This window comes from Loxodonta africana, chromosome 7 (genome assembly GCF_030014295.1).
Source record: "Loxodonta africana isolate mLoxAfr1 chromosome 7, mLoxAfr1.hap2, whole genome shotgun sequence".
Classification (NCBI taxonomy): domain Eukaryota; kingdom Metazoa; phylum Chordata; class Mammalia; order Proboscidea; family Elephantidae; genus Loxodonta; species Loxodonta africana.
Window position 1 is genome coordinate 23,260,920 of NC_087348.1, and position 27,081 is coordinate 23,288,000.

General features: G+C 37.6%; 1 protein-coding gene across 1 annotated transcript; it reads left to right on the forward strand.

The window, feature by feature from the left end:
- The first annotated feature begins 13,411 nt into the window (after positions 1 to 13,411).
- On the forward strand, positions 13,412 to 14,426 carry LOC135231828 (olfactory receptor 5L1-like). Its single transcript, XM_064289023.1, has one exon. It carries the CDS (start codon positions 13,412 to 13,414, stop codon positions 14,360 to 14,362), a length of 951 nt encoding a protein of 316 aa, XP_064145093.1. The 3' UTR covers positions 14,363 to 14,426.
- The last annotated feature ends 12,655 nt before the right edge of the window (positions 14,427 to 27,081 follow it).

Below are 27,081 nucleotides of genomic sequence, written 5' to 3' on the forward strand. Positions count from 1 at the left end.
ACTTTAAGTCCCCATGGTCCGTCTGCAGAACCCACCCACCTGCATGATCAAGGAAACAGGGATGTGCTTTCCTAAGAGACACTTGGGGATCAGTTCTCAGCCCCCGGCCTTGTTCAGAGCATGACCCCCTGCTGCAATCAGCTACTGGTATGAACACCAGTCACCCCTGCCCCTCTAAGACCATAGGACAGAGCCTGTACCACACACTTGTTGATCAGCTACCTGGAAACCTGAGTTGAATTCATACAAGAAAACTGAATGAGCTCCTAGACTGATATACCAGATAACAGCTCTAGCCATCTGGGGACAAGATATCTCAGAGCTCCAAAGGAGAAAATAATCAAGCTAGCTCACTCAAGCAACCCATAGAGGTATACCAAAAGAAAACAAAGCAAGCAGCTATGACACAGTAAGCAAGCATAAACGAATGCGATAACTTATAGATGGCCGGAGACAACAGTCAATATCAAGTCACACAAAGAAACAGACCCTGATCACCTCAACAGTTTCTCAAAACAAAGAATCCAGGGATCTTCTAGAAAAAGTTCATTCCTGAAATTACCAGAGCCAGAATACAAAAGTTTAATATACAGAACCCTTTTTTCAATACATTAGGAAGGAAATGAGGCAATACGCAGAACAAGCCAAGGAACACACAGATACAGCAATTAAAGAAATAAGACAGATTGTTCAGGATCATAACGAAAAGTTTAATAAGCTGGAAAAATCCATAGACAGACAGTAATCAGAAATTCAGAAGATTAACAATAAAATTACAGAAGTAGACAACTCAATAGAAAGTCAGAGAAGCAGAATTGAGCAAGTAGAGGCTAGAATTTCTGAACTCGAAGATAAATCACTTGGCAGTAATATATTTGAAGAAAAATCAGATAAAAGAATTAAAAAAAAATGAAGAAACCTTAAGAATCATGTGGGACTCCCTCAAGAGAAAAAACCAATGAGTGATTGGAGTACCAAAGCAGGAAAGGAAAACAGAAAATATGGAGAGAGCTATAGAAGACTTGTTGCCAGAAAACCTCCCTGATATCATGAAAGATGAGAAGATATCTATCCAAGATGCTCATCGAACTCCACATAAGGTAGATCTTAAAAGAAAATCATCAAGACATATTATAATCAAGCTTGCCAAAACCAAAGATAAAGAGAGAATTATAAGAGCAGTTAGGGATAAACAAAAAGTCACCTACAAAGGAGAGCCAAGAAGAATAAGCTCAGTCTACTTGGCAGAAACCATGCAGACAAGAAGACAATGGGATGACTTATTTAAAAAACTGAAGGAAAAAAATTGCCTGCCAATAATCACATATCCAGCAAAACAGTCTCTTAAATATGAAGGTGAAATTAAGACATCTCCAGATAAACACAAGTTTAGGGAATTCGTAAAAACCAAACCAAAACTACTAGAAATACTAAAGGGAGTTCTTTGGTTAGAAAATCAATTATATAAGGTATCAACCCAAGGCTGGAACACTGGGCAGAGCAACCAGAAGTTAACCCAGACAGGGAAATCCAAAAAAACAATGCAAGAATAATAATTAAAAAAAAGCTCAAAACAGGGTAACAGCGATGTTATTATATAGAAGAAGACAACATTATAATAATAAAGAGGGACTAAGAAATGTAATCATACACCTTCTATATGGAGAGGAACATACCGTGATACAAAGAAATAAAAGTTAGTTTTAAATTTAGAAAAATAGGGGTAAATAATAAGGTAAACACAAAGGAGACAAACTATCCTCCTCATCAAAATAAAATACAAGGGAAAAATAGAGACTCAGCAGAAACAAAATCAACAACAACAAATATGAGGAAAGGACTATATATAAACTACTCAGCACATAAAATTAAGTGGGAAAAAGAAACTGTCAAGAACACACAAGAAAAGACATCAAAATGGTAGCACTAAATTCATACCTATCCATAATTACCTTGAATGTAAATGGACTAAATGCGCAAGTAAAGAGACAGAGAGTGGCAGTGTGGATTAAAAAACAAGATCTGTCTATATGCTGCCTACAAAAGACACAGTTTAGGCTTAGAGACACAAACTAAAACTCAAAAAAAAAAAAACTCAAAGGATGGAAAAAAATATATTAAGCAAACAACAGTCAAAAAAGAGCAGGAGAGGCAATATTAATTTCTGAGAAAATAGACTTTAAAGTTAAATCCATCACAAAGGATAGGAAAGGACACTATACAATACACCAAAAAGATATAACCATATTAAATATTCATGCATCCAATGACAGGGCTGCAAGATACATAAAACAAACTCTGTCAGCATTGAAGAGTGAGATAGACAACTCAACAATAATAGTAGGAGACTTCAACATGCCAATTTCAATGAAGGACGGGAAATCCAGAAAGAAGCTCAAAAAAGACTTGGAAGATCTAAATGCTACTATCATCCCACCTGACCGCATGAACATATACAGAACATCTACCCACCAGCAACCAAGTATACTTTCTTTTCTAGTGCACATGGAACATTCTCTAGAATAGACCACATATTAGGTCATAAAGCAAGCCTTAACAGAATCCAAAACATTGAAATATTATAAAGCATCTTCCCTGACCATAAGGCCATAAAAGTGGAAATCAATAATAGGAAAAGCACAGAAAAGAAATCAAACACTTGGAAACTGAACAATGCTTTGCTCAAAAAAGACTGGATTATAGAAGGCATTAAAGATGGAATAAAGAAGTGCATAAAATCCAACGAGAATGAAAACACATCCTACAGAACATTTGGGACACACCAAAAGTGGTGCTCAGAGTCCAATTCATATCAATAAATGCACACATCCAAAAAGAAGAAAGAGCCAAAATCAAAGAATTATCCCTACAACTCGAACAAATAGAAAGGCAGCAACAAAAGGAACCCTCAGGCACCAGAAGAAAACAAATAATAAAAATTAGAGCATAACTACATAAAATAGAAAACAGAAAAACAATTGAAAGAATTAACAACACCGAAAGCTGTTTTTTTTGAAAAAAATTGATAAAACACTGGCCAAACTGACAAAAGAAAAACAGGAGAGGAAGCATATAACCCAAATAAGAAATGAGATGGCCAATATTACAACAGACCCAACTGAAATTAGAAGAATCATATCAGGTTACTATGAAAAATTGTACTCTAACAAATTTGAAGACCTAGAAGAAATGAATGAATTCCTAGAAACACACTACCAACCTAACACAAACAGAAGTAGAAAAATTAAATAGACCCATAACAAAAGAAGAGATTGAAAAGGTAATCAAAAACTCTCAACAAATAAAAGCCCTTGTCCGGACAGCTTCACTGGGGAGTTCTACGAAACTTTCAGAGAAGAGTTAACACCACTATTATTAAAGGTATTTCAGAGCATAGAAAAGGATGGTAATACTACCAGACTTATTCTATGAAGCCACCAAATCCCTAATACCAAAACCAGGTAAAGACACAAGAAAAGAAAATTATAGACCTATATCCCTCGTGAACGTAGTTGCAAAAATCCTCAACAAAATTCTACCCAATAGAATTTGACAACATATCAAAAACATACTTCACCATGAACAAGTGGGATTCATACCAGGCATGCAGAGATGGTTTGACATTAGAAAAACAATTAATGTAATCCATGACATAAATAAAACAAAGGACAAGAATCACATGATTTTATCAATTGATGCAGAAAAGGCATTTGACAAAGTTCAACACCCATTCATGATAAAAACTCTCAGCAAAATAAGAATAGAAGGAAAATTTCTCAACAAAATAAAGGGCATTTATCCAAAGCCAACAGCCAACCTCACCCTAAATGGAGAAAACCTGAAAGCTTCCCCACTGAGATCGGGAACCAGACAAAGATGCCCTTTATCACCATTCTTATTCAACATTGTGTCAGAGGTCCTAGCCAGAGCAATTAGGCTAGATAAAGAAATAAAGGGCATCCAGATTGGCAAAGAAGAAGAAGAAGTAAAAGTATCTCTATTTGCAGATGACATGATCTTATACACAGAAAACCTGAAGGAATCCTCCAGAAAACTACTGAAACTAATAGAAGAGTTCAGCAGAGCATCGGGATACAAGATAAACATACAAAAATCAGTTGGATTCCTCTACACCAACAAAAAGAACACCGAAGAGGAAATCACCAAATCAATGCCATTTACAGTAGCCCCCAAGAAGATAAAATACTTGGGAATACATCTCACCAGAGATGTAAAAGACTTATATAAAGAAAACTAGAGTACACTTCTGCAAGAAACCAAAAGGGACATATCTGGAAAAACATACCTTGTTCATGTATAGGAAGACTTAACAGTATAAGAATGTCTATTCTACCAAAAGTGATTTATGCATTTAATGCAATTCCGATCCAAATTCCAATGACACTTTTTAATGAGATGGAGAAACAAATTACCAAGTTCATATGGAAGGGAAAGAGGCCCCGGATAAATAAGGCATTACTGAAAAAGAAGAACAAAGTGGGAGGCCTTACTTTACCTGAGTTTAGAACCTATGATACTGCCATAGTAGTCAAAACAGCCTGGTGCTTGTACAACAACAGATACATAGAACAATGGAGCGGAATTGAGAATCCAGACATAAATCCATCCATATATGAGCAGTTGATATTTGACAAAGTCCCCAAAACAGTTAAATGGGGAAAAGACAGACTTTTTAACAAATGGTGCTGGCATAACTGGATATCCATCTGCAAAAAAATGAAACAAGACCCATACCACACTCCATGCACAAAAATGAGCTCAAAGTGGATCAAAGACCTAAATATAATATCTAAAACAATATAGATCATGGAAGAAAAAACAGGAGCCCTAATACACGCCATAAACAGTATACAAAAAATTATTAAGAATGCAGAAGAAAAGCTAGATAACTGGGAGCCCCTAAAAATCAAACATCTATGCTCATCCAAAGACTCCATCAAAAGATTATAAAGGCTACCTACAGACTGGGAAAAAGTTTTTAGCTATGACATTTCCGATCAGCCCCTGATCTCTAAAATCTACATGATACTGCAAAAACTCAACTACAAAAAGACAAATAACCCATGAAACAATGGGTAAAAGATATGAATAGATACTTCACTAAAGAAGACATCCAGGTGGCTAACAGATACATGAGGAAATGTTCATGATCGTTAGCCATTAGTTAAATGCAGACTGTGGAGAGATTGGAACACTTATACACTGCTGGTGGGAATGTAAAATGGTACAACCACTTTGGAAATCAATTTGGCGCTTCCTTAAAAAGCTAGAAATAGAACTACCATATGATCCAGCAATCCCACTCCTTGGAATATATCCTAGGGAAATAAGAGCCTTTACACGAACAGATACATGCACACCCATGTTAATTGCAACACTGTTTACAATAGGAAAAAGTTGGAGGCAACCAAGGTGCCCATCAACGGATGAATGGATAAATAAATTATGGTATATTCACACAATGGAATACTATACATCAGTAAAGAACAGTGAGTAATCTGTGAAACGTTTCATAACATGGAGGAACCTGGAAGGCATTATGCTGAGTGAAATTAGTCAGTTGCAAAAGGGCAAAGATTATATAAGACCACTATTATAAGAACTTGAGAAATAGTCTAAACTGAGAAGAAAATATTTCTTTGTGGTTACGAGAGGGGGAGGGAGGGGGAGTGGGAGAGGGGTATTCACTAATTAGATAGTAGATAAGAACTACTTTAGGTGAAGGCAAAAACAACACACAATACAGGGGAGGTCAGCACAAATGGACTAAACCAAAAACAGTTTCCTGAATAAACTGAACGGTTCGAAGGCCAGTGTAGTAGTGACAGGGGTTTGGGGACCATGGTTTCAGGGGACATCTAAGCCAATTGGCATAATGAAATCTATTAAGAAAACATTCTGCATCCCACTTTGAAGAGTGGCATCTGGGGTCTTAAACGGTAACAAGGAGCCATCTAAGATGCATCAATTGGTCTCAACCCACCTGGATCAAAGGAAAATGAAGAACACCAGGGACAGAAGGTAATATCAAGGCCAAGAGACAGAAGGGGCCACATAAACCAGAGACTGCATCATCCTAATACCAGAAGAACTAGATGGTGCCCGGCTACAACCGATGACTGCCCTGAAAGGGAACACAACACAGAACCCCTGAGGGAGCAGGAGAGCAGTGGGATGCAGACCCCAAATTCTCATAAAAAGACCAGACTTAATGGTCTTACTGAGATTAGAAGACCCTGGTGGTCATGGCCCCCATACCTTCTGTTGGCCCAGGACAGGAACCGTTCTCAAAGACAACTCTTCAGACGTGGTTTGGACAGGACAATGGGTTGGAGAGGGATGCTGGTGAGGAGTGAGCTTCTTGGATTTGGTGGACACTTGAGACTATGTTAGCATCTCCTGCCTGAAGGGGAGATAAGAGGGTAGAGGCGGTTAGAAGCTAGCCAAATGGTCATGAATAGCAGAGGGAGAAAGCGGGCTGTCTCATTAGGGGGAGAGCAATTGGGAGTATGTAGCAAGGTGTATGTAAGCTTTTGTGTGAGAGATGGACTTGGTTTGTAAACTTTTACATAAAGCACAATAAAAATTGCATTAAAAAAACCAATGGTGTTATGTGGCAGGCAAAAAGTAACGAATTTGCAATGTTAAATACAGTAAAATTTGTAAATGGGTGAGTGGGGAGAAAGAATTCAAATCCATTTGTGGATATGGGAGGAATTGCTTCATAATTGACATGCTCTTTTAACTTGGCCTTGAAGGTTAGACAAGAGTTTAAGAGAAACACAGAGAAAGAATAAGCGGTACACGTATAAAAAGCCGAATAGTTAAATATTGTGTGATAGATATATTTACAACAGTGGGGGAAAAAAAAAAAAAAAGAGTAGCTGCTGTGGCTGCTTCTGTACAATCAAAAACCTCATGGGATTTTTTTTTTTTTTTTTTGGCTTGGAAGCTTATGGTCATGATCTCATAGGACATCCTGGTCAATTGGCCTAATAACATGTTCTGTGCTTTGTTTTACCTCCTAGCTCTATGAACAGTGCCTGGGGTCTTAAAAACTTTCAATCTGCCATCCCAGGTATAAAAAGTTGTTTCTATTTACAACAGAGGATGAAGGATAGTAAAGAATAGAAGGAAGATATGGAATGTGTGCTAATTGCCTCCATGTACAACTGCCTCCTTTGCCATGAGACCGGAAGAACTACATGGTGCCTGGCCACCATTACTGATTATTTTGATCAAAGATTCCATAAAAAAATCCTGATCAAAAGGGGAAAAATGCAGAAGAGAATTTAAATTCTCATGGACGCCATAATTTCTGGAGACGTGAATATTGTGTGAACCACTGAAACTCTTGGCCTGAGATAATCCTTAAGCTTTAAACCAAAAATATCCCTTGAAGTCTTCTGAAAACTAAACAATAAATTAGCTTAACTAGTAAAAAAGGTCTGCCTTGAGCATTATGCCCTTTAAGAACTGTCTGTATGGGATCCAACTGATAACAGCAACCGAAAAGATTAGATAGGAACCTTAGGGGATAGTGAATTTTAGTTAATGGGGGAAGAATGACTCAGAAAAGGAGGGTAAGAGTGGTTACACACTTGAAGAATATAATCGATGTCACTAAATGGTACATGTAGAAACTGTAGAATTGGTATATGTTTTGTTGTGTATGTTCTCAACAATAACAAAATAAAAAAAAAATAATTTTTAAAAAATTAAAAAAAGAAGTTTTATGCAGGAGCAAACAGTGTGAACAATGTTCCGGTGGCAAGAATGTATGTAATTAAGGCAGTGATTCAACAAAGATTTTTGAGCTACTATTTTCTGGCATATACATAAATGGTATCTCGTTAGGTGCTGGAAGGAATAAAAATTAGAATGATTTATAGTTATTATTCTAAATTATTTCAGGAACTAATTCCACTGTGGAGGAAGACAGGGTATAAAAAAGAGGTTTAAATACATTACATTGATCCTGAGAATGTCGAGAACAAACACAGAGATGCTATGTTCTTGTACTATTTTTTGAATACTTTCTCTCATCTATCAATACAGGTAAATACAGTATTAATCCATTATGGCAGCTTGAGCAAGGGCATAATCTTCATCAGGACTCTCTAGGCAGTCTTCATGGAACAACTGAATGGCGTCATCATAAGTAGTGAGAGCTAATTTCCCTCCTTGGGTTTTACTATCATTTTAAATTAATTATCATTTCTAATTACAATGTGAAGGAAGAAATAATCAAAGACCAAAGTTGTTGTGTGTATTAGGGATAATTGATTTTCCTTTATTAAATACAATAGTTACTACACAAAACCTTCATAGAGATTGGTATCTAATTTGGAAACGTTATAACATCAGATTTATCTTTTCTTTATAGCATCATTTTTTTTTTCCTGAATTACTTATTTATCCTTCTGTTGTTATATACTCTCCGTGCGTTAATGGAATTCCAAATTAAGTCAGATATAACCAAAAAAAAAAACGAAAGCAAATGCCGTGCCATCGAGTCAATTCCGACTGAAAGCAGCCCTACAGGACAGAGTAGAACTGCTCCATAGAGTTTCCAAGGAGCGCCTGGCAGCTACATAATAGGGAAATGACTGTTTTATGAATGTAAAATGAAACCTGGGCAACTATTTTTTATATCGGTTCAATTAAATTATTCAGAAAGATTATGTGATGGTAAGTTTACAATGATGAGTTAAAGTCACCCTGTTTTGGTTAATATTTGCTTGTCTAATGATGACCAGCATAGTTTTAGATATTCACAAATAAATAATCTTCCAATCCACATTGTGGTTTAATTCTTATTTATTTCACATGGAACAAGTGAAAAGCACTAAAGAAATTAATCTCAATTTTAATAAACAGTGAATAATCACTTTGAAAAGAATAAACCCTTATTTTTTTCACCTAAATTTGCAAAAGATGTTTAATTTTTTTGTGAAGGAAGAGACACAACCGCTTTAACTTTTATGCAGGGGGAACAGAGACCCATATAGTTTAGGTACTCTGACAAAAGTTTAAATCTGGGACTTCAACCACATGGGCAATAACACTTTTCAACAAACACTGATGGTAAATCTCATATTCTGCTAGTATCTAATGTTCGAGTCCAACACTCTCTCTGGTAGCTTTCATAGTTGCTATGTCAAGCATGATTTCTGTTGGTGTTATCCATCAAATTTTAAATTGAAAAAGGAATTTCAAGTGTATACTATAGCAGTCTGGATTCATTTGAAATATATGGATCATTAGATTTTATATCATTTCTTTTTGCTTCTGAATGATTTAAATTTCACTTACTGTCCAGAACTGCATCCTTTATTATTCACACTAACATACTGCTTTACAACTAAAAACCAAAACCAAACCCATTGCCATTGAGTTGATTCCGACTCATAGCCACCCTATAGGACAGAGTAGAACTGCCTCATAGGGTTTCCAAGGAGCCCCTGGTGGATCTGAACTGCCCACCTTTTGTTTAGCCTCCCTAGCACTTAACCGCTACACCACCAGGATTTCCTTGCAACTAAGTAGATGCTGAATATAAATGGACCTATAATTTTCTGTGGTAATAAAACTCTATGTGATTTTTGCCTACAATAAATGAATTATCATTACATGTATCATTACTATATTATTATTTAAAAACTTATGCATATTTATAATTTTTGATAAAAATTTCAAGGGGATACTACATAATGTCATTGGAAATTCATCTCAATATTAATGAGCTGAATTTTATTTTTCTTTATTTCAATTAGTAAGACTGTCCACAGATGAGTATTTATTATTCTCAGAGTAACGCAAGTTTCAGCTCCCTAACTTAGATAGTAAAGCAAAGATCAAACAGTATTTTGTTTTGTTGAAATAGCAAAGTCACTCAATTTTTTTTAATATCACGAACCTAATATGTCAAAAATTTTGTAGTCACTTGCTATCAATGCTTATTTTAACAATTTATTAAAATTTTTTTTTTCATTTTTGTTTAAGGAAACTCTGTCAATCTCCTTATCTTCAAATGGAATTGTTATGTAGTCATTAGAGACATTCTCCATCTCGTTATCTGAGAATATTATTTAAAAAGGCCTTTAGTATGTTATATACTAAATAACAATTTAAAAATCTTATTGCAGTTGCACTCAGTTGAATATTCTGTGACATAATACAAACAGACTCCAGCTTCAGTTCAGGAGGTAGAAAGCTAAAAAATAGATTTGCTTCCATTATTTTTTTTTCCATTATTACAAAAAAAAAAAAAAAAAACCCAAATCCAGTGCCACTGAGTCAATTCCGACTCATAGTGACCCTATAGGACAGAGTAGAAGTGCCCCATAGGGTTTCCAAGGATTCGAACTGCCGACCCTTTGGTTAGCAGCTGTAGCACTTAACCACTATGCCAGCAGGGCTTCCCCATTATTATAGGACAAGCATAGTCAGCAAAATCACAACTTTTCTGGAACACATCAGATAACTGAGGTCACTGGAAGGTCAGCTAAGGCAAGCACTGAGTAACCAGTACCAGCATTTCACTGTCAGGGGAGGGAGAATGATCTGGAAAGGGGACCTCTCTGAGGCGGAGGTGAAAGGAAAGACCTAAAACTTCGTTTGTATTAAACGTATATCTATGACAAACCAGCCCTCACACTAATCATGAGGTAACACTACAGAAATATGAAGCTTGTGGTGCACTGAGGTAATCAAAGAAATAGCAAAACTGAAGCCCAGCTCTACTACTGACTAGATTGGGGTTAGTGTGATAAATGCTATGCCTTGCAGGAAATTAGGATATTTTGCAACATTATGGAAAAGGAAAAATTAACAAGAAATATTCATGTCATTTCAGGATGTTAATACGAACTTTACCCACATACACAATACTGGGATTTTGGGTTGATATAACGTACCATGAAATTTTGGCAGATGTTTGCTTGCTTTTCCATATTGTTTCCCAAGTTACAGTATTGGGTTTGTTATATTAATTTCCAGTAGACATGCCGTAGAGATGAACAATCATTTGTGTCTTATATGTAAAGTAAGTTTTATTTTTAACGGTTTATCTTTAGTGTTCCATAGAGACAAATAATTGTTTTGAGAACTGAAGGGACCCAGTCCCCAGGAGCTTAAATTGCAATATAAAGTCTCTATACTTTTTTTTTTTTTATACTACACACGGGCTGATATCTTCAAGTCCAGGGAAGAGATGTCTACCAGTCAGGTTTGTTAGCTAGAACTAGACTCTAGTTACTTGAATATTGAAAGAAATACACTTTGTGAACAAGAAAATATTTTTAAAATATGTCTCATTCTTCTAGTTATGTAGAATACTTTATAAACTTCAATAATAATTATAAGCTTTATGCTTCTGTAATAGTTATAAGCTCTCTTTTAATTAGAGAATGTTTATACAGAAACCCTTTTCCTATATACTGATTATTTAAATATTTAAATGATTTAAAATTTTAAATATTTCAAATTATCTAGTCAATTTTAAAATACTTTTGTCTTTAGTATTAAGAGATATTTGATGGAAAATTAGAACAACTCCTCTGTAACACCAAACACTGGGCGACAGCTAATAATTTGGGTTCGAATACACAGCAAACAAAACGGTAGATCTTTTGTTTTTCTCCTTTTCTTTCCCTTTCCTTCTTCTTTCACACAAATTTCCTTCACTGACTCTAATACAGATGACCACAGAGATATTCCCTAATTGTCACCCTAAGTCCGAGGTTACATTAATGTGCCCTACAGCTGGTGTGAGGACACATGGACTTGTCAGTTACCTTTACTCAGGAAAGGATTTAATTCTTTTCACCAATGATTGGCTTTACCATGGCCAAGTTTTATGCTATCAGCCTAGATTGTAAACAAACATTTGAAAGAAAATCTTTAATTTAGGAGTTGGCAAAGAGTTGTATGTAAGTATGTAATTACGATCAGGTAGATGGTCAAACCATGACTTCAGGACAAGTAATTGTCCCCACTTTTTAAAAATTAGTCCAACATATGGAGAAAATACCAAGCTGTGTGTGTTCCTAATCCTATCTTTTCTCATACAATCGTGATGGCACATGTGTCTCTGAGTCTAGGAGAGAGTAAAATTCCTCAACTTCTGTACGTCTTTCCTATAAGCAATAAGTCTGGGTCACAGCTCCCGCTTACATAGGCTAGATCACATAACCACTCCCCCAATCTACTCTGTGAGAACTTGGGAAAATATTTATTTGCCTATTTTTCAATATGGATAAAACATGTGCTTTTAAGGATTGTAACCTGACATTAAATTGATTACATGTAACCTCTCTAGCTCCATTCATACCTCTACAGCTAAAAAAAAAAAATGCTACATCTGTTCCCAGGTGTGCTATTAGTCATCCTGTTTTTAATTAACTGTGTCTGAAACTTAATTTCAAACACCATTATGATTTTCCATTACAGTCACACTGTACCCATGCTTAATAATTTATTTTCTTATATTTAGTATTTGCTTATATTTAATGCCATAAACATTGCTGCCATATAGCTTTGAACTTAATTTTTCAAAGTAATTTGTCAATACGTTTAAACAATTCTTACAAAAGATTGCTACAAATAAAATGTCTCTTCTGAAAAAAAAAAAAGTTAATTTAACTTTCATTGTTGCTTTGGAGTTAATACTTTGGACATCTGCTTTTTAACTGTTTTCCAGAAAAAGTTTATACAACAGTTAGCATTGTTAGCATTCATTATCACCCTTATAATTAGCAAAAATCACTTGGTTAATTTGATAAGCTAAAAAGATTATGGCTTTCACTCTCTACTTTATCTTTCTTTTAATTCAGCATAATACCAAATGTAAACAGGTCTTTCTAAGCCACTGACTCAAGAAGTTTGTCACACTCCACGAAATTGGAAAAAACAGGTACCTCATCTACTAATAATTTATGCTACCAATAAACTGGAAGAAAAACAACAACAACAAAAATATAAATATCATACAGGAGCACAACAGCTAAAATCCCAACTGGACACAGCTTGTTAAGTTTCTCAGGGAACAGGAGGTAAATTCAATGGAGCTGTAAAGCATAACATTGAATCACTTACAAAGTTTCATCAAAACACTAATTTAGTAGGTGATCCCAATCTACTGTGCAGATAAATTCTGAGAATCATTTAAGGCTTTTGATGATGATTATTTTTAACCAGTGGGATCTACAGAAGTTTTTAACACTTTGAATGATTTGACAATTACATTTTTCTTATAGGCAGTTTTCTTATAAAAACTATTTTTCATATAAATATTCTATCTCTGTGAAGTTAACATAAAACTCTTATTCTCTTCTAGGAGAAAGATAAAAAATGTAATTGTTTTCCCAAACCTGAAATATAGTGGAAAATGGTGGAAGAAAATTGCACCGTGGTGACAGAGTTCATTCTCCAGGGATTATCAGATGTCCCTGAGCTGAAAATCTTCCTCTTCCTGTTTTTCCTTCTAATCTATGGAGTCACAGTTGTGGGCAACCTGGGCATGATTGCACTGATTCAGGTCAGCAGTCAGCTTCACACCCCCATGTACTTTTTCCTCAGCCACTTGTCCTTTGTGGATTTCTGTTACTCCACCGTCATTGTGCCTAAGACACTGGACAATATCATCAACAAGGACAAAGCCATTTCTTTCCTGGAATGCATGGTGCAATTCTATTTGTTTTGTGCTTATGGAATCACTGAGGTCATCCTGCTGGCTGTGATGGCCTATGACCGGTTTGTGGCCATCTGCAACCCCCTGCTGTACATGGTCATCATGTCCCAGAAGCTCCGTTTGGAGCTAGTGTCTGGCTGCTACCTGTGTGGAACAGTGTGCTCTCTGATGCACTTGTGTTTAGCTCTTGAGATCCCGTCCTATCAATCTAATGTGATTAACCACTTCTTCTGTGATCTACCCCCTCTCTTATCTCTTGCCTGCTCTGATGTCTCTATGAATGAACGGCTGGTGTACATTGTGACCATTGTCAATGAGAGCATCACCATTGTGGTCATCCTCACCTCCTACTTGCTTATTCTTGTCACCATCCTGAGGATGCGCTCTGCAGAGGGAAGGCGTAGAGCGTTTTCCACCTGTGCCTCTCACTTCACAGCCATAATTGTCTTCCATGTAACAATCCTTTTCATTTATTGCAGGCCCAGCTCTAGCAACAGTCTGGACACAGACAAGGTAGCCACAGTGTTCTACACTGTAGTAATTCCCATGCTGAACCCCCTGATCTACAGCCTGAGGAACAAGGATGTGAAAGAAGCTCTCAGGAAAGTGATGGGATTTAATTTACTCACCAAGGGGCCATTTTCTTAGCTGGACTTAACCAAAAAACTCATGGTCATTGAGTTGATTATGACCCATAGTGAGCCTTAACCACTGTACCACCAGGTCTCCTAGCTGGACTTAGGGTTTCAAAAAGGACCTTTAAGAAGGGATTTTTGTTTGAGTGAAAATCAGTGAAATGGAAATCCAGGAAAGACATTAGTGAACCAGGGTACTTTGCATGATTCTTTGTTCTCTACTCACCTTTTAGATTTCTCTTAAATACCCAGTATTAAACAGAACATTGTTCAAATGCACCTACCACCTTTTGCTGCTGTCCTCTGGTCTCTCTGAGTATTTTGCTTGGGCTTAAAATGGCACCGTTAAGCCTCAGTTTTTTTGGTTTGTGTTAAACCAATATATTTCCAACAAAGCAAAAATAAAGAGACATGTCTTTCCAATGTCCTTAATGCATGTAACCATTCTTACTGAATTCAATTCCTTTTTATTTCAGGGAATATACATTTTTCTTATATATGTATATATTATATGTATATACTATATTACATATATACATATAATATAATACATATGATATAACACATATAATAAAAAAAACCACTGCCATCGAGTCGATTCCGACTCATAGCGACCCTCTAGGACAGAGTAGAACTTTATATCATATTATATTTATATATTTATATTATGGGTTTTTTGTTATATATATTATATTTATATTATACATGTATGCATATATTATATGTATAAAATATGTGTATATTTTTTTAATTTGGAGCAACCTTCCCATGTGTTTATGGGTATATGTGGGAATTAAATTTTAATCATTTTTTGGTTATTTTCTCTTTTACTACTTTTTCTTTTCCAATGTCAATTATTTTTGCAACTTTTAAAAACTTTCTCATCTGTAAAATGAATGTTGTAATAATATTCTACCTATCTCGTGAGTTCCTCCGTGGTGCAAACAGTTAAAGAGCTTGGCTATTGGTCAATAGTTTGGAAGTTCAAGTCCACCCAGGGGTGCCTCAGAAGAAAGACCAGATGGTGTATTCCCCAAAAAACTGGCCACTGAAAACCCTGTGGAACAAAACTCTACTCTGGCACCTGTTGGGTAGACATGAGCCAGAGTCAAACTGAGGACAGCTGGTTGGTCACTTCTCATAATATTATCATGGAAATTAAATAAACAATGAATATTAAACTCTTAGTGCTAGATATGGTGTAATATATGTGCTTAATAAATTAGCTGTTGTTATTCTTGTTGTTGCCTATGCTCTGTGTTTTACCATACTTTTAGCTCTGTATTTCACTTTCATTCTTGATTAAACAAGTATATCATATGTTTGATACCCTCTGTTTTTCAAGTTTGTGTGTCTTCGTTAATGTTGTGGTCTGTCTGAAATGATTTTAACCATTTTTACCTTTGTAAATCTTACCTATAGTATTAGTTTCCTGTGGCTCCTGAACCAATTATCATAATGTTGGTGGACTCAAAGAACACAGATTTATTCTCTTGAACTTCTGGAGGTCAGAAATCTGAAATCGGTATCATTGGGCTGAAATAAAGGTTTTGGCAAGGCCACATCCTCTCTAGGGCCTCTTGGGAAGAATTTGGTCCTTTCCTCTTATAGCTTCCTGTGACTTCCAGTTTTCCTTGGCTTGTGGCCCCGTCACTCCAAACTTAAAAATGCCAGAATCTTCAAACCTCTCTCTGTCCTGTCATTAAAACACCTTCCTCTGTGTGTGTACATGTGTGTTAAATCATAAAACTGCAAGGACTTGCCTCATAGAAAGCATTCTTACTAACGTTTCTTAAAACGGTATCTTTGGGGCAAGAATCATGTGTTAGCCATTAAGAAATATTCCAGAATACCTGTCACAAATGGTTACTTATTATTTCAATTAAATAAATGCTAACTGGAAAAAAAAATGAGTAATGTGCTTGAGATGAAAATGTGGCACTGTATTGAAATTCAAATATTTTAAATGAGGTGAGATTTCTCATATTACCTGAGAGATTTTTCATGTTAAGATAAAAGTAAGGTAAATTTGAAGCTCCAACTAAAGCAGTTTATTATCCTTGGTATTATTGACATTTTGGTTCAGGCAATTCTTTGCTATGGAGTTCTTTTTTTGCTTTTTTTCCTCATTGAAATTTAGATGAAGGTTTACAGAACAAACTAGTTTCTCATCAAAGAATTAGTACATACATTCTATATGACATTGGTTAACAACCCCACTATGTGTCAACACTCAACCCTGGGTTCCCTATTACCAGCTCTCCTTTTCTCTCTTGCTTCAAGTCCCTGCCCCAGGGCTGGTGCGCACCTTTAGTCTTGTTTTGTTCCATGGGCCTGTTCAATCTTTGGCTGAAGGGTGAACCTCAGGAGTGGCCTCATTACTGGGCTGAAAGTGTGTCCGGGGACCATATTCACAGAGTTTCCCCAGTCTCTGTCAGGCCAGCAAGTCTGGTCTTGCTTTTTGAGTTAGGATTTTGTTCTACATTTTTCTCCAGCTCTGGCTGGGACCCTCTATTATGATCACTATCAGACCAGTCAGTGGTGGTAGCCAGGCACCATCTAGTTGTACTGGACTCAGTCTGGTGGAGGCCATGGTAGATGTGGTCCATTAGTCCTTTGGACTAATCTTTCTCTTGTGTCGTCTTTAGTTTTCTTCATTCTTCCTTGCTCTCAAAGGGGTGAGACCCGTGGAGTATCCTAGATGGCTGCTCACAGGCTTTTAAGACCGCAGATGCTACTCACCAAAGTAGAATGTAGAACATTTTCTCTATAAACTCTTTTATGCCAATTGAACTACATGTTCCCTGAGACCACGGTCCCTACAGCTCTCAGCCCAGCAATTCAGTCCTCCAGGGAGTTTGGATGTGTCTATGGAGGTTCCATGGCCTTGCCTCGTACAGGTTGTGCTGGCTTCCCCAGTATTGTGTACTGTCTTACCCTTCAACAAAGTTACCACTTATCTTTTGTCTATTAAGTGTTTTTCCATCCCCACCCCTCCCCTCCCTTGTAACTATCAAATATTGTTTCTTTTTGTATGTCAACCTTTTCATGAGTTTTTACAGTAGTGGTCTCATACTATATTTGTCCTTTTATGATTGACTTATTTCACTCAGCATAAGGTCCTGTGCTGAGTTCCTTTTGTTTATGGATTTCTTTTTTCATTTCTTTTGTTTTTGTAGGTTTTTTTTTTCATTGAGACTTTATGTTTTTCTCCTTTATTTTGATGAATAGGTTTGTTAACTTTCTTTGTAGTTACTTTGAAATTTACCCTTATCTTCCTAGGTTTGACCCAGCCTATTGTTACTTGGTATTGCTTTGCCTTACTCTCCATTATAGAGTTTTATAACTATACCATTTATTCTCTCTTTTATTGTTCTGATGTTGTTGTCATTTACAGATTAACCTCTCTGGTTCCCTTTTGCAATTGTTTTGGTTTTCGATACTCTTTGAGAGTTCATTTCCTATGTCAGTATCTGGCTGGTATAATTTTGTGTCCTAGATTCAGGCTGTAATTTGATGTTGTTTGTTCTCAGACCAAAGGACTCCCTTTAATAATTCTTGTAAGTTTGGTTTGGTTTTTACATGTTCCCTTAATTCCTGCTTATCTGGAAATGTCCTAATTTCCCGATCATATTTGAATGAAAGTTTTTCAGGATATATTATTCTTCATTGGCAATTTTTTTTCTTTCAAGGTTTTATATATGTTATCCCATTGCCTTCTTGCCTGTATGGTTTCTGCCGAATAATCAGAGCTTAGTCTTGTTGTTTCTCCTCTGTACATAACTATTTGTTTTTCTTGAGCTGCTTTCAGGATTTTTTCTTTGTCTCTGGTTTTAAAGAAAGTGATTATGATATTCCTTGATGTTTTTCTTTTGGGGTCTATCCATTATGGGGTTCGTTGAGCTTCTTGGATGGTCAGCTTTTCGTCATTCATGATATTAGGGAAGTTTTCTGTTAGCAGTTCTTCAAAGACCCTCTCTGAGTTTTCCATTTTCTCTCCCTGTTCTGGAACTCCGATCACTCACAAAGTTTTGCTTTTGATTGTATCCCACATAATTCTCAGGGTTTCTTCATTTTCCTACATTCTTTTTTCTGATTTTTCCTCAGAGTTGTATTCAAGTGTCTGTCTTTGATTTCCCTGGTTCTGTCTTCCATCATTTCAAACCTTCTCCTCACCCCTCCTGTGGCACTGTCCATTTCTGAAATCTTGTTGTTTATCTTTTGGATTTGTAATTGTTGTTTTTGAATGATTTCTAGTTGTGAATTTAATTTGGCATTTTGTTCCTGTGTTACTCTCCTGAATTGTTCCATTTTTTTGTCTGTATTTGCCATGAATTAGTCCATTTTTTTCCAAAAACGTGTCTATTTTTACCTCATTTTTATCTGCTTTTTATTTCAACTCTTGGATTGCTCTGAATATTAAAGATTTGAATTCCCTCTCAGGTAGTTCTAGTATCTTTTCTTCTACTGGAAAGTCACCAGGTGTTTTATTTTGGAAACCTACTGGACCCATCTTGCCCTTTTTTTTTTTTTTTTAATGTTTTGGTATTGTCTGCTGTCTTTGGGACATTCAGTAATTATTTTCTTCATTTCTTCATTGTAGATTTGTTTGTTTTTTTCTGCTTTTTTGTTTTATTTGGTTATGTCTGAGCAGGTAGGCTGTGAGTTCCTTGTTTGCTCATCTGTAGTCAGGATACTTTTTACCTCCTTGTCCAATGGGCATGGCAGTCATTTGGCTATGGTGCAGCAGGGCAGGTCCAGCTGAAGGGGAGGGGCTGAGATGGGTTGTTTTTTTGTACATACTAGGACTGACAGGGCTGGCCAGGAATCAGTGCTGGGAAGGTTCCAGTAGGCCGTGCCTGTGCTGCTTGGAGGTGTGGTGTTCAGTGCACGGTACAGGTAGGCAGGAGAGAGGGGGAAGGTTGTAATGTGTGGAGCTATTAGGGGTGTGGGAAAGAAGAGAGAGAGGAGAGAAAAACAGGGGCTAAAAACAAAGAAGCAATCAAGGAAAGAGAAAAAAATTGAGTGCTAAGGGAGCTTGCCATTGGAGTGGAGAGATAAGAAACTGAGAAATGGAGAAAAGCAAAAAAAAAAAAAAAAAGAAAAGAAAATACCTGGATAAAAAATTGGAGTAGAACAAAAGAAAAGCCCTCAGGACTCCCAGAGTCCCACTGGTGGGGCTGCTAAGACTGGGGAAGTGAATCCCATGCTTCACAATACAGCCTGGCTAGAAGGGGTATAGATGTCACACCAAACCAAGAAACCAAACCCAGTGCCATCAAATCGATTCTGACTCATAGCGACCCTATAGGAGTAGAACTGCCCCATAGAGTTTCCAAGGAGCGCCTGGCAGATTTGAACTGCTGACCCTTTGGTTAGCAGCCATAGCACTTAACCACTACACCACCAGGGTTTCACAGCACTGGGTATTCAGGAGACAGGAAAAGAAGATAAATGTAGAGAGAAGAGAACTGAGAAATCAAGACACAGAAACAGAAAAAGAGAGAAAAGAAAAGGGAAAAGAAAGAAGAAGAAGAAAAAAGAAATGCCTCAGGGATCCCACCCATGCAGCTGCTCAGATTGGGGGAGTGGCTCCTGAGCCATGCAGTGCAGCCTGGCTAGAAGGGGCTTCCAAGCTGCAAAAAGAAAACAAACAAAACAGAACAAAACAAAACAAGGGGGGAAATAAAGCCCCAGAGATTCCAGCGTGGTGTTGCAGACCTGGGGAGTTGTTCCCCAGACAAGCATGGCTTCACATATTTTCAAGAAGAAGCAAAGATGACACATGGAACCAGGTGTTCCAGAGAAAGGAGGGGGTGGTGGTAGGAGGCAAGGAAGAAACCAAAAGAGATGGAAAGAACCAATATCAGCTCAGAAGCCCAGCCAGTGTGAGCAGGACAAATCCAAGCAGCCTGAGGCTAAAGCAGTTGCCTCCCGGCCAAGAGACCGTGGCTAGCGGGAAGCAGAGGATGCTGGAGGTGGTGGGGGGGAACAGAGGGTGGCTAAGAAAGCTTATATTTCTGGTTACCAGGTGGTCTGTCTCCTGCTGGGAACTTCATGAAGCTGCTTTCCCCTACTCCTTGTCTGCTGATCTCCTGTGTGGATGGAGTGAATCCAAGAGGCATGGATGCTGCACTTTCTGGCCAGCCAAGTGACCACAGCCTACCAGGAAGCTTGAAGGTAAAGCGGTGGGAGAGAATGGGAGTGGGAGAGCACGTATGGGTGGTTACCAGGTGCTCTGTCTCCTGCTGGGAGTTCCGCAAAGGTGCTTTCCCATGCTTCCTGTCTGCTCATCCCCGACTGGAGTTCAAGATGGCAGATCCGTGCTGCATTAGCTGATGGGGCCCTCTGTACGTATCTCTCCTTGCTCTCTGTCCTCTGTCAGTTTCTTATTTCACTCGGTGCTTGGCTGAGTTCTCTATCCCTTCATTTGGCACTTCAGGTTCCAGGAAGGACGTTTGTTTTACTTAGTTTTTTTTTGTCTTTACTGTGGAGGGATGGCATGGTGCTTCTGTCTATCCTTGTTATGGAGTTCTGTCCTGGGCAGTGTAGGATGTTGGACAGTATCCTTGGCCTCTTCCCATTTGATGCAAGCAGCACCCTTCCTCTCTTCCCTGACCCAGCCCTCAATGTTCTGACTAGCAGAACTGTCTCCAAGCATTGTCAAATGTTCCCTGAGGAGAGAAACCACTCATATTGGAAACCACAGAACTAGTGCATCAATAAACTAGTACAATGTACATACAATATATCTGGCCTTCTCATAAGAACCTTCAGCATTGAACTTTCTTGTTTTTACAAAGCTTGAAGTAGAATTCAAGGCCATTTTGTCTTAATCAAATATATCTTTCCTGTCACATCTTTCTTCATTAGACAAGACATTCTCTCTAGACCTCATCTTAAATTCTGCAAGTTTGCCATGGACTTTCTTAACAGCACAACATCGTTTATGTTGTTTCTCTACTCTCTGTCATTTCCTCTTCTGGACTTAACTAAATCCTTAATGCCCAGTCAAATTATCCTCCTCTTCTCTGTCGTGTGCCTAAAACAATATTTGGCACAAAATATACACAGTATAATTGTATTGTTTGAATGAAGACTTTCTGACCTGTTCAGGTCTTGGATGGTCAACGTTCAATTTGAACACAGAAAAAAGTAAATAATACCACATATTAGAGTTGTTAACTTCATTCACAGGTGGTTCTTCTTTGACGTGTTAAATTTCTGGATCTTTATATCTCTCAGTGGATATGTATGTTTGTTTGCTCCCTGCTCGTTGAACCATCCCTTTACATAGAATATTCCAATAGTTGTTTGATAAATTGCTTTGAGCTGGTTAAATAAAATAAGTAATAAATATCACAATCCAATTTTCTATTTAATAATATACCACTTCAAAGGCCAAGACATGCTTCTTTGGGATATCTTCAAGATACAGAAAAACATATTACATCATTTTATTGTGTGTTTAACTAACTCCTAATTAGAAATGTTTAATTGCTCACATATTTTTCCCTTTGGGATTTAGATGTGAGAGTGTCGGTCCCTAAGGACTGATGTCTGATCAGGAAGATGATTTCAAACTTCTCAAAGCAAAGCATAAAAAGTCTGTAAATGCTCCTAAGGAACCAAAGCCTTCCTATGAGAGGTTAACACTTGTTCTATGAACACAGAAGGCACACCTCAAATGGATTCTGATAAATGTTGCAATTAAATGAATGTTTTTGTCTCTAAGTGTCATATTTGATTTTCCACTAGAAAACGAACTGAGGCTAACAACACTGTAGTAAGAAGAAGGGCAAAAGAGAGGAATCAGTCTGGTAAGTATTCTCGACAGAATCATACAATTTTACAGCTGCATGGGGTTATATGAAATTATCTCTTATATCCATTGATTTTACACATAGAAATCTGATGTTAGAAGTGGTAACATGCCTGGAATAAGACAGTTTGTAAATCCTCAAACATGTCAAACAACGATAATAACAAAGCACATTTAGCACATTTTATTTTTTAGACAAAACACAGAATAAATGGAGTCCAATTGTTGTTGTTAGTGGCCATCAAATGGATTCTGCCTTATGGCAAACCCATGTGTGCAGAGTAGAACTACCCCATAGTGTTTTCAAGACTGTGACCTTTCAGAAGCAGGCCACCAAACCTATCTTCCGAGGCACACCTGGATGGATATGAGGCAAATTTTGATGGGTTTGAACGTCCAACCTTTCAGCTAGTAACACCGTGTGGAACATTTACATAACCCAGGGACTCCTGGACTCTAATTAGGAATTGAATTATCTGCTTATTGGAGAATGCCCTATCCTAATAACATAGAATCTCCAAGGTCCTAACCAGATCCTTTTATTACAGAGGTATGCAAATCTGGGCTGCTCAACTGGCCTCCGATTACCAGTTCCTTTTCTATAAAGACATCACCCTCAACATATTTTAAAGAGTTGTGAGAATTAAATTAAATGTGAAAGTACTTTGAAGATTATAAGATCAAAATATGTTGAAGCCAGGTATATGACACTTGCCCAGAATTTATCTAATTTAGCTAGCCAGAAACATAACAAAGTTAGAAAAAGAAACACTGAGCAATATTCCAGAGTTCAGGATCATTGTTAAATCTCTGCTTTGTTCTACCTACTCAGAGAATAACTCTTCTGATAGTTACACTCTGCTTATTTACTCTAAATGTACGCAAAGTTTTAATAAAATGTTAATTTTCTTAAAAACCTGCAATAAATTGGGGAAAGAGCGTGGTGTAACAATGGCTACACAGTGAAATTTAAAGAAGCATAATTTCATCCGATCAGATATCCACAAATACATTTACAAATAGATACAAAACTGACTTTTTCCACAAGGGGGAGGGAAGTCAACTCCCTCTCCATTGCGGGGGGAATGTATGTGTGTATGGACAAGCATCATTTGAATTACTATTCACTGTCTACAAGTTGCAGAATTGTAAAATAGGGCAAGGGCAATAAAAGTGAAAATAACCCACATGGGTGGATAGATGAGCCCATTTGAAAATTGCTTACAGTTCTTCCCTATAGAAAGAATAGAAATGATTGTGGATACAAATAAAGCAGTTGCCTGGGTTGAAAAATATTAAATCTGGTAGTGTAAAGATTTCTCGAGTTGCATTCCATAGCTTAGATTCTGAATAAACTTAAATAGGTATCTGAATTGACCTAGAGTTGCTTGCTGTATTGCTCCTTTGAACAGTAAAGAAACAAGATGGTGAGGATATTGAAACTGAGGATGGAAATTCATTTAATGCTTACCGTTATAACTTGATGAGAAATGTACTGTCATTGACATTTGATAAATGAAGTTGACACTAAGAGATTTATTGTCTTGCCCAAGTATTCCCAACTACTGAGTGACAGGGGAAGGATTCCGCACTTGTCTTACTAATTTAGTCTTTGAGCTTGATACATTATCAGTGGATTTCAAACTATCTAAGGGATGCTTTTTTTTTTTTTTTTTCCTCAGAGGCAGACTACATCTGAAAGTGAGAAATACATAGCTTCTGGTGTTCCAACCACAACTCTTCACCTGGAAAGTAATGACTTTATTTTTTGTGGAAATAAATAAATGCAACACAACTGGGAACGAAGTCTAATTATTCCGTTTTAGCACGGTAGTAAATCACCATCACTTGTAAACCCTGGTGGTGTAGTGGTTAAGGGCTACGGCTGCTAACCAAACGGTCGGCAGTTTGAATCCGCCAGGTGCTCCTTGGAAACTCTATGGGGCAGTTCTACTCTGTCCTCTAGGGTCTCTATGAGTCGGAATAGACTTGACAGCACTGTTTTTTTTTTCTTTTTTTCCTGTGTTTGACAGGGACTCAATGAAGGCAGGGATGTGACAAATCTTATAGTGAGAAAAAAGGAAGGCTTAATTGTTGACACCAGGAAGCTGGAATTGGGCTAATTAGAAACAGGGCATTTTATGCAATTGATTGGCTTGGGGAGCATGTTTGTCTTTTTCGAGTTGATCCTGAGTTGGAAGTGAGAAACTGTTTCTATTCTCTTGGAATCTAGGTTTCTGGGTTAATGGAGTTCAGGTGAGCCACCCAGGCCATTTGCCCTTAGGTGTCCTTTTGAACCTTGAGGCTTTAAGGAACTGGCTTCCCTGGAGTCAACTTCAGGTTAAACAACAGCCTAGTAAGCACATTAGCAGAGACCATTTTCCTTTAGGCGTTGGGCACTTTTAGAGAATGACCTTTGAGCAGCCAGGTTGGAGAAGCAGGAACTCCATGGTCTGACGGGAAGGCGTATTGCATGTCCTTATCGGCTCTTTCTACAACTGACTGACCCTGGAACCTTGTAAGTGCTTTGAGGCTGTCTCACGAGAAATTAACATGAGAGTGACATTTAGGGGAGTGCCCTGCCAGTCCCAGATACTTAGGGTTGTTGAGAGCTGCCCACCTTGAGAATCGACACATGTGACCCTTGTTAAACAAGCGTTGCGGTATTATATCCAAAGGTGACCCAATGACCTATATTACTTTCTTTCACTGTTCTGTCTTTGGAGCACCTTCTTGATACTTTTGGGTTGATGCTGTCTCATTTGAATTGTATCTACTCACAATAAATACAATTCGTTATACATATTTCTGGTGTTTCTGTACGCATTTAGGTTTTTAACAAAAGCTAGACAAAATTGTTAAAAGCCTAAATGTGCACAGAAAATACTAGAAATATGTGTAACAAATTGTATTTATTGTGACTAAAGTGCTACAGCTGCTAGCCAAAAGGTCGGCAGTTCAAATCCACCAGGCGCTCCTTGGAAACTCTACGGGGCAGTTCTACTCTGTCCTCTATGGTCGCTATGAGTCAGACCCGACTTGACAGCAATGGGTTAATGGGATAGACAAAATTATGGGAAGCTGGCAATATATAGGCCAAATTGTGATTGCTCTGGGTCGATTATTGAGAATGTTCGGATTTGGCTTCCTAGGCTATTTGCTGCAGAGGTTGCGTGTCAGAGTTCTATTGTGGTATATGGTCTGGCCATTGCCCATTTGTACACTTAATCTCTCACTATTTATATATTAGGGATTATCCTTGATTTATTCAATCTTTGTTGAATTAGAATCTACTATGGGTCAGGATTCAGGAGCCCTGGTGGCACAGTGGTTAAGAGCTCAGGCTATCAACCAAAAGGTCGGCAGTTTGAATCTACCAGGTGCTCCTTGGAAACCATATGGAGTAGTTCTACTCTGCCCTGTGGGTCGCTATGAGTCAGAATCCGTTCATTGGCAATGGGATGGATCAGGATTATACAAGGCATTGGTTATACAACGTTGGAAATTAAAAAAAAAAAAAATGAAGACATCATTCAAGCCCTCAGAGATTATACAATATAGGGAAATATAGGGAAGGAGACATATAATAACCAACAGGTGAATAAAGAAAAATGTTTTTAAATTGCGATAAGTGCTATGAAGAGAATGACTAGGATGCAGAGATAGAGAATAATGGAGAGATCACATAGAGTTAAACAGTGGAGACCTTGCTGAAAAGTCAGCATTTAGCTTGAGTGAGTCTTGGCAGCACAGTGGTTAAGCATTCAGCTGCTGACCAAGAGACTGGCAGTTTGAATGCACCAGCTGCTCCTTGGATAACCCTATGGGCAGTTCTACTCTGCCCTATGTGTTTGCTATGAGTCAGAATCAACAGTTTTGTTTTGTTTTTTTTCCTGGAGAATAATGCTTGTAGGAAGAAGAATATCCTGGGGAGAAGAAATTGCATGCGCAAAGGCCCTGTGGGACAGAGCTCACAGCACTGCACCAAAGCACCAGCCTATGAGAGTGAATGTCAACTAAAATCCCGTTGTTCTGCATTAGCTGAGCTGTTCTCTGGCAAAAGGCAGAGACAACCTGAATAATTAGCTACATTTTCCTTTGCAAAAAACATGAGCCTACTAACCAATTTTTTACTAACCAAGCTGTAGGCACATGAGGTACATCATTTCAGAGGTGACAGCTTTCCCTTAGATCCACCAATACACTGTATAGACAACCAGTGGCTCTGCTGAGGGAGGCAAGATTTAGTGGGTTAGAGGGAGTTTGTGTGATTGGAGGATGGTGAATCAGAGGAGAACAGATTGGATCAGACAAGACTGGAGATGAAGCAGCTGATAAATTGGCTTGTGCAACAGATAGAGGAGGAGATGAAAGAAGTAATGATTAATATGCTAGTGGAAGTTGTGTGGATTGGACAGAGATGAGATGTTTAGTTCTGGAATTTTGGATGCACAGAATGTGGTGGAGGGGAGAGTTAGAGAAATTATGGGTGAAGCCAAGGTTTAGAGTCAGCAACTAGCTTGAGGGTGGTGCCATTTAAGGTGTAAACAAATAGCTTTCAGGAAAAAGAAGTGGTACATTAGCAATTTGGATTAAAAAATATAAACTTCTGCTGCTAAAATATATGAAAACCTATGAGTTATGTTGGATTAACTGTACACATGACTGAGTGCTATATGGATGCCCCAATAGATTTTAGAATGACTGTTCTATTTATTTTGGCATTTTTTAATTTTTTTTGTCAATGTCCAGGTTATTGTTGACATTGTCATCATTACTCTGTCACTGCTCCAGAAACCACAAAGCACTGCAAAGAGATGGAGGAAGTGAATGGCACAGAGAAGACTGAGTTCTTCCTCCTGGGATTTAGTGACCACCCAGAACTTCAAAGGCTTCTTTTTGCTGTGTTC

Excerpts from the sequence above, each read along its gene's own strand:
- LOC135231828 (XM_064289023.1), top strand. The coding sequence starts at position 13,412 with ATGGTGGAAGAAAATTGCACCGTGGTGACAGAGTTCATTCTCCAGGGA.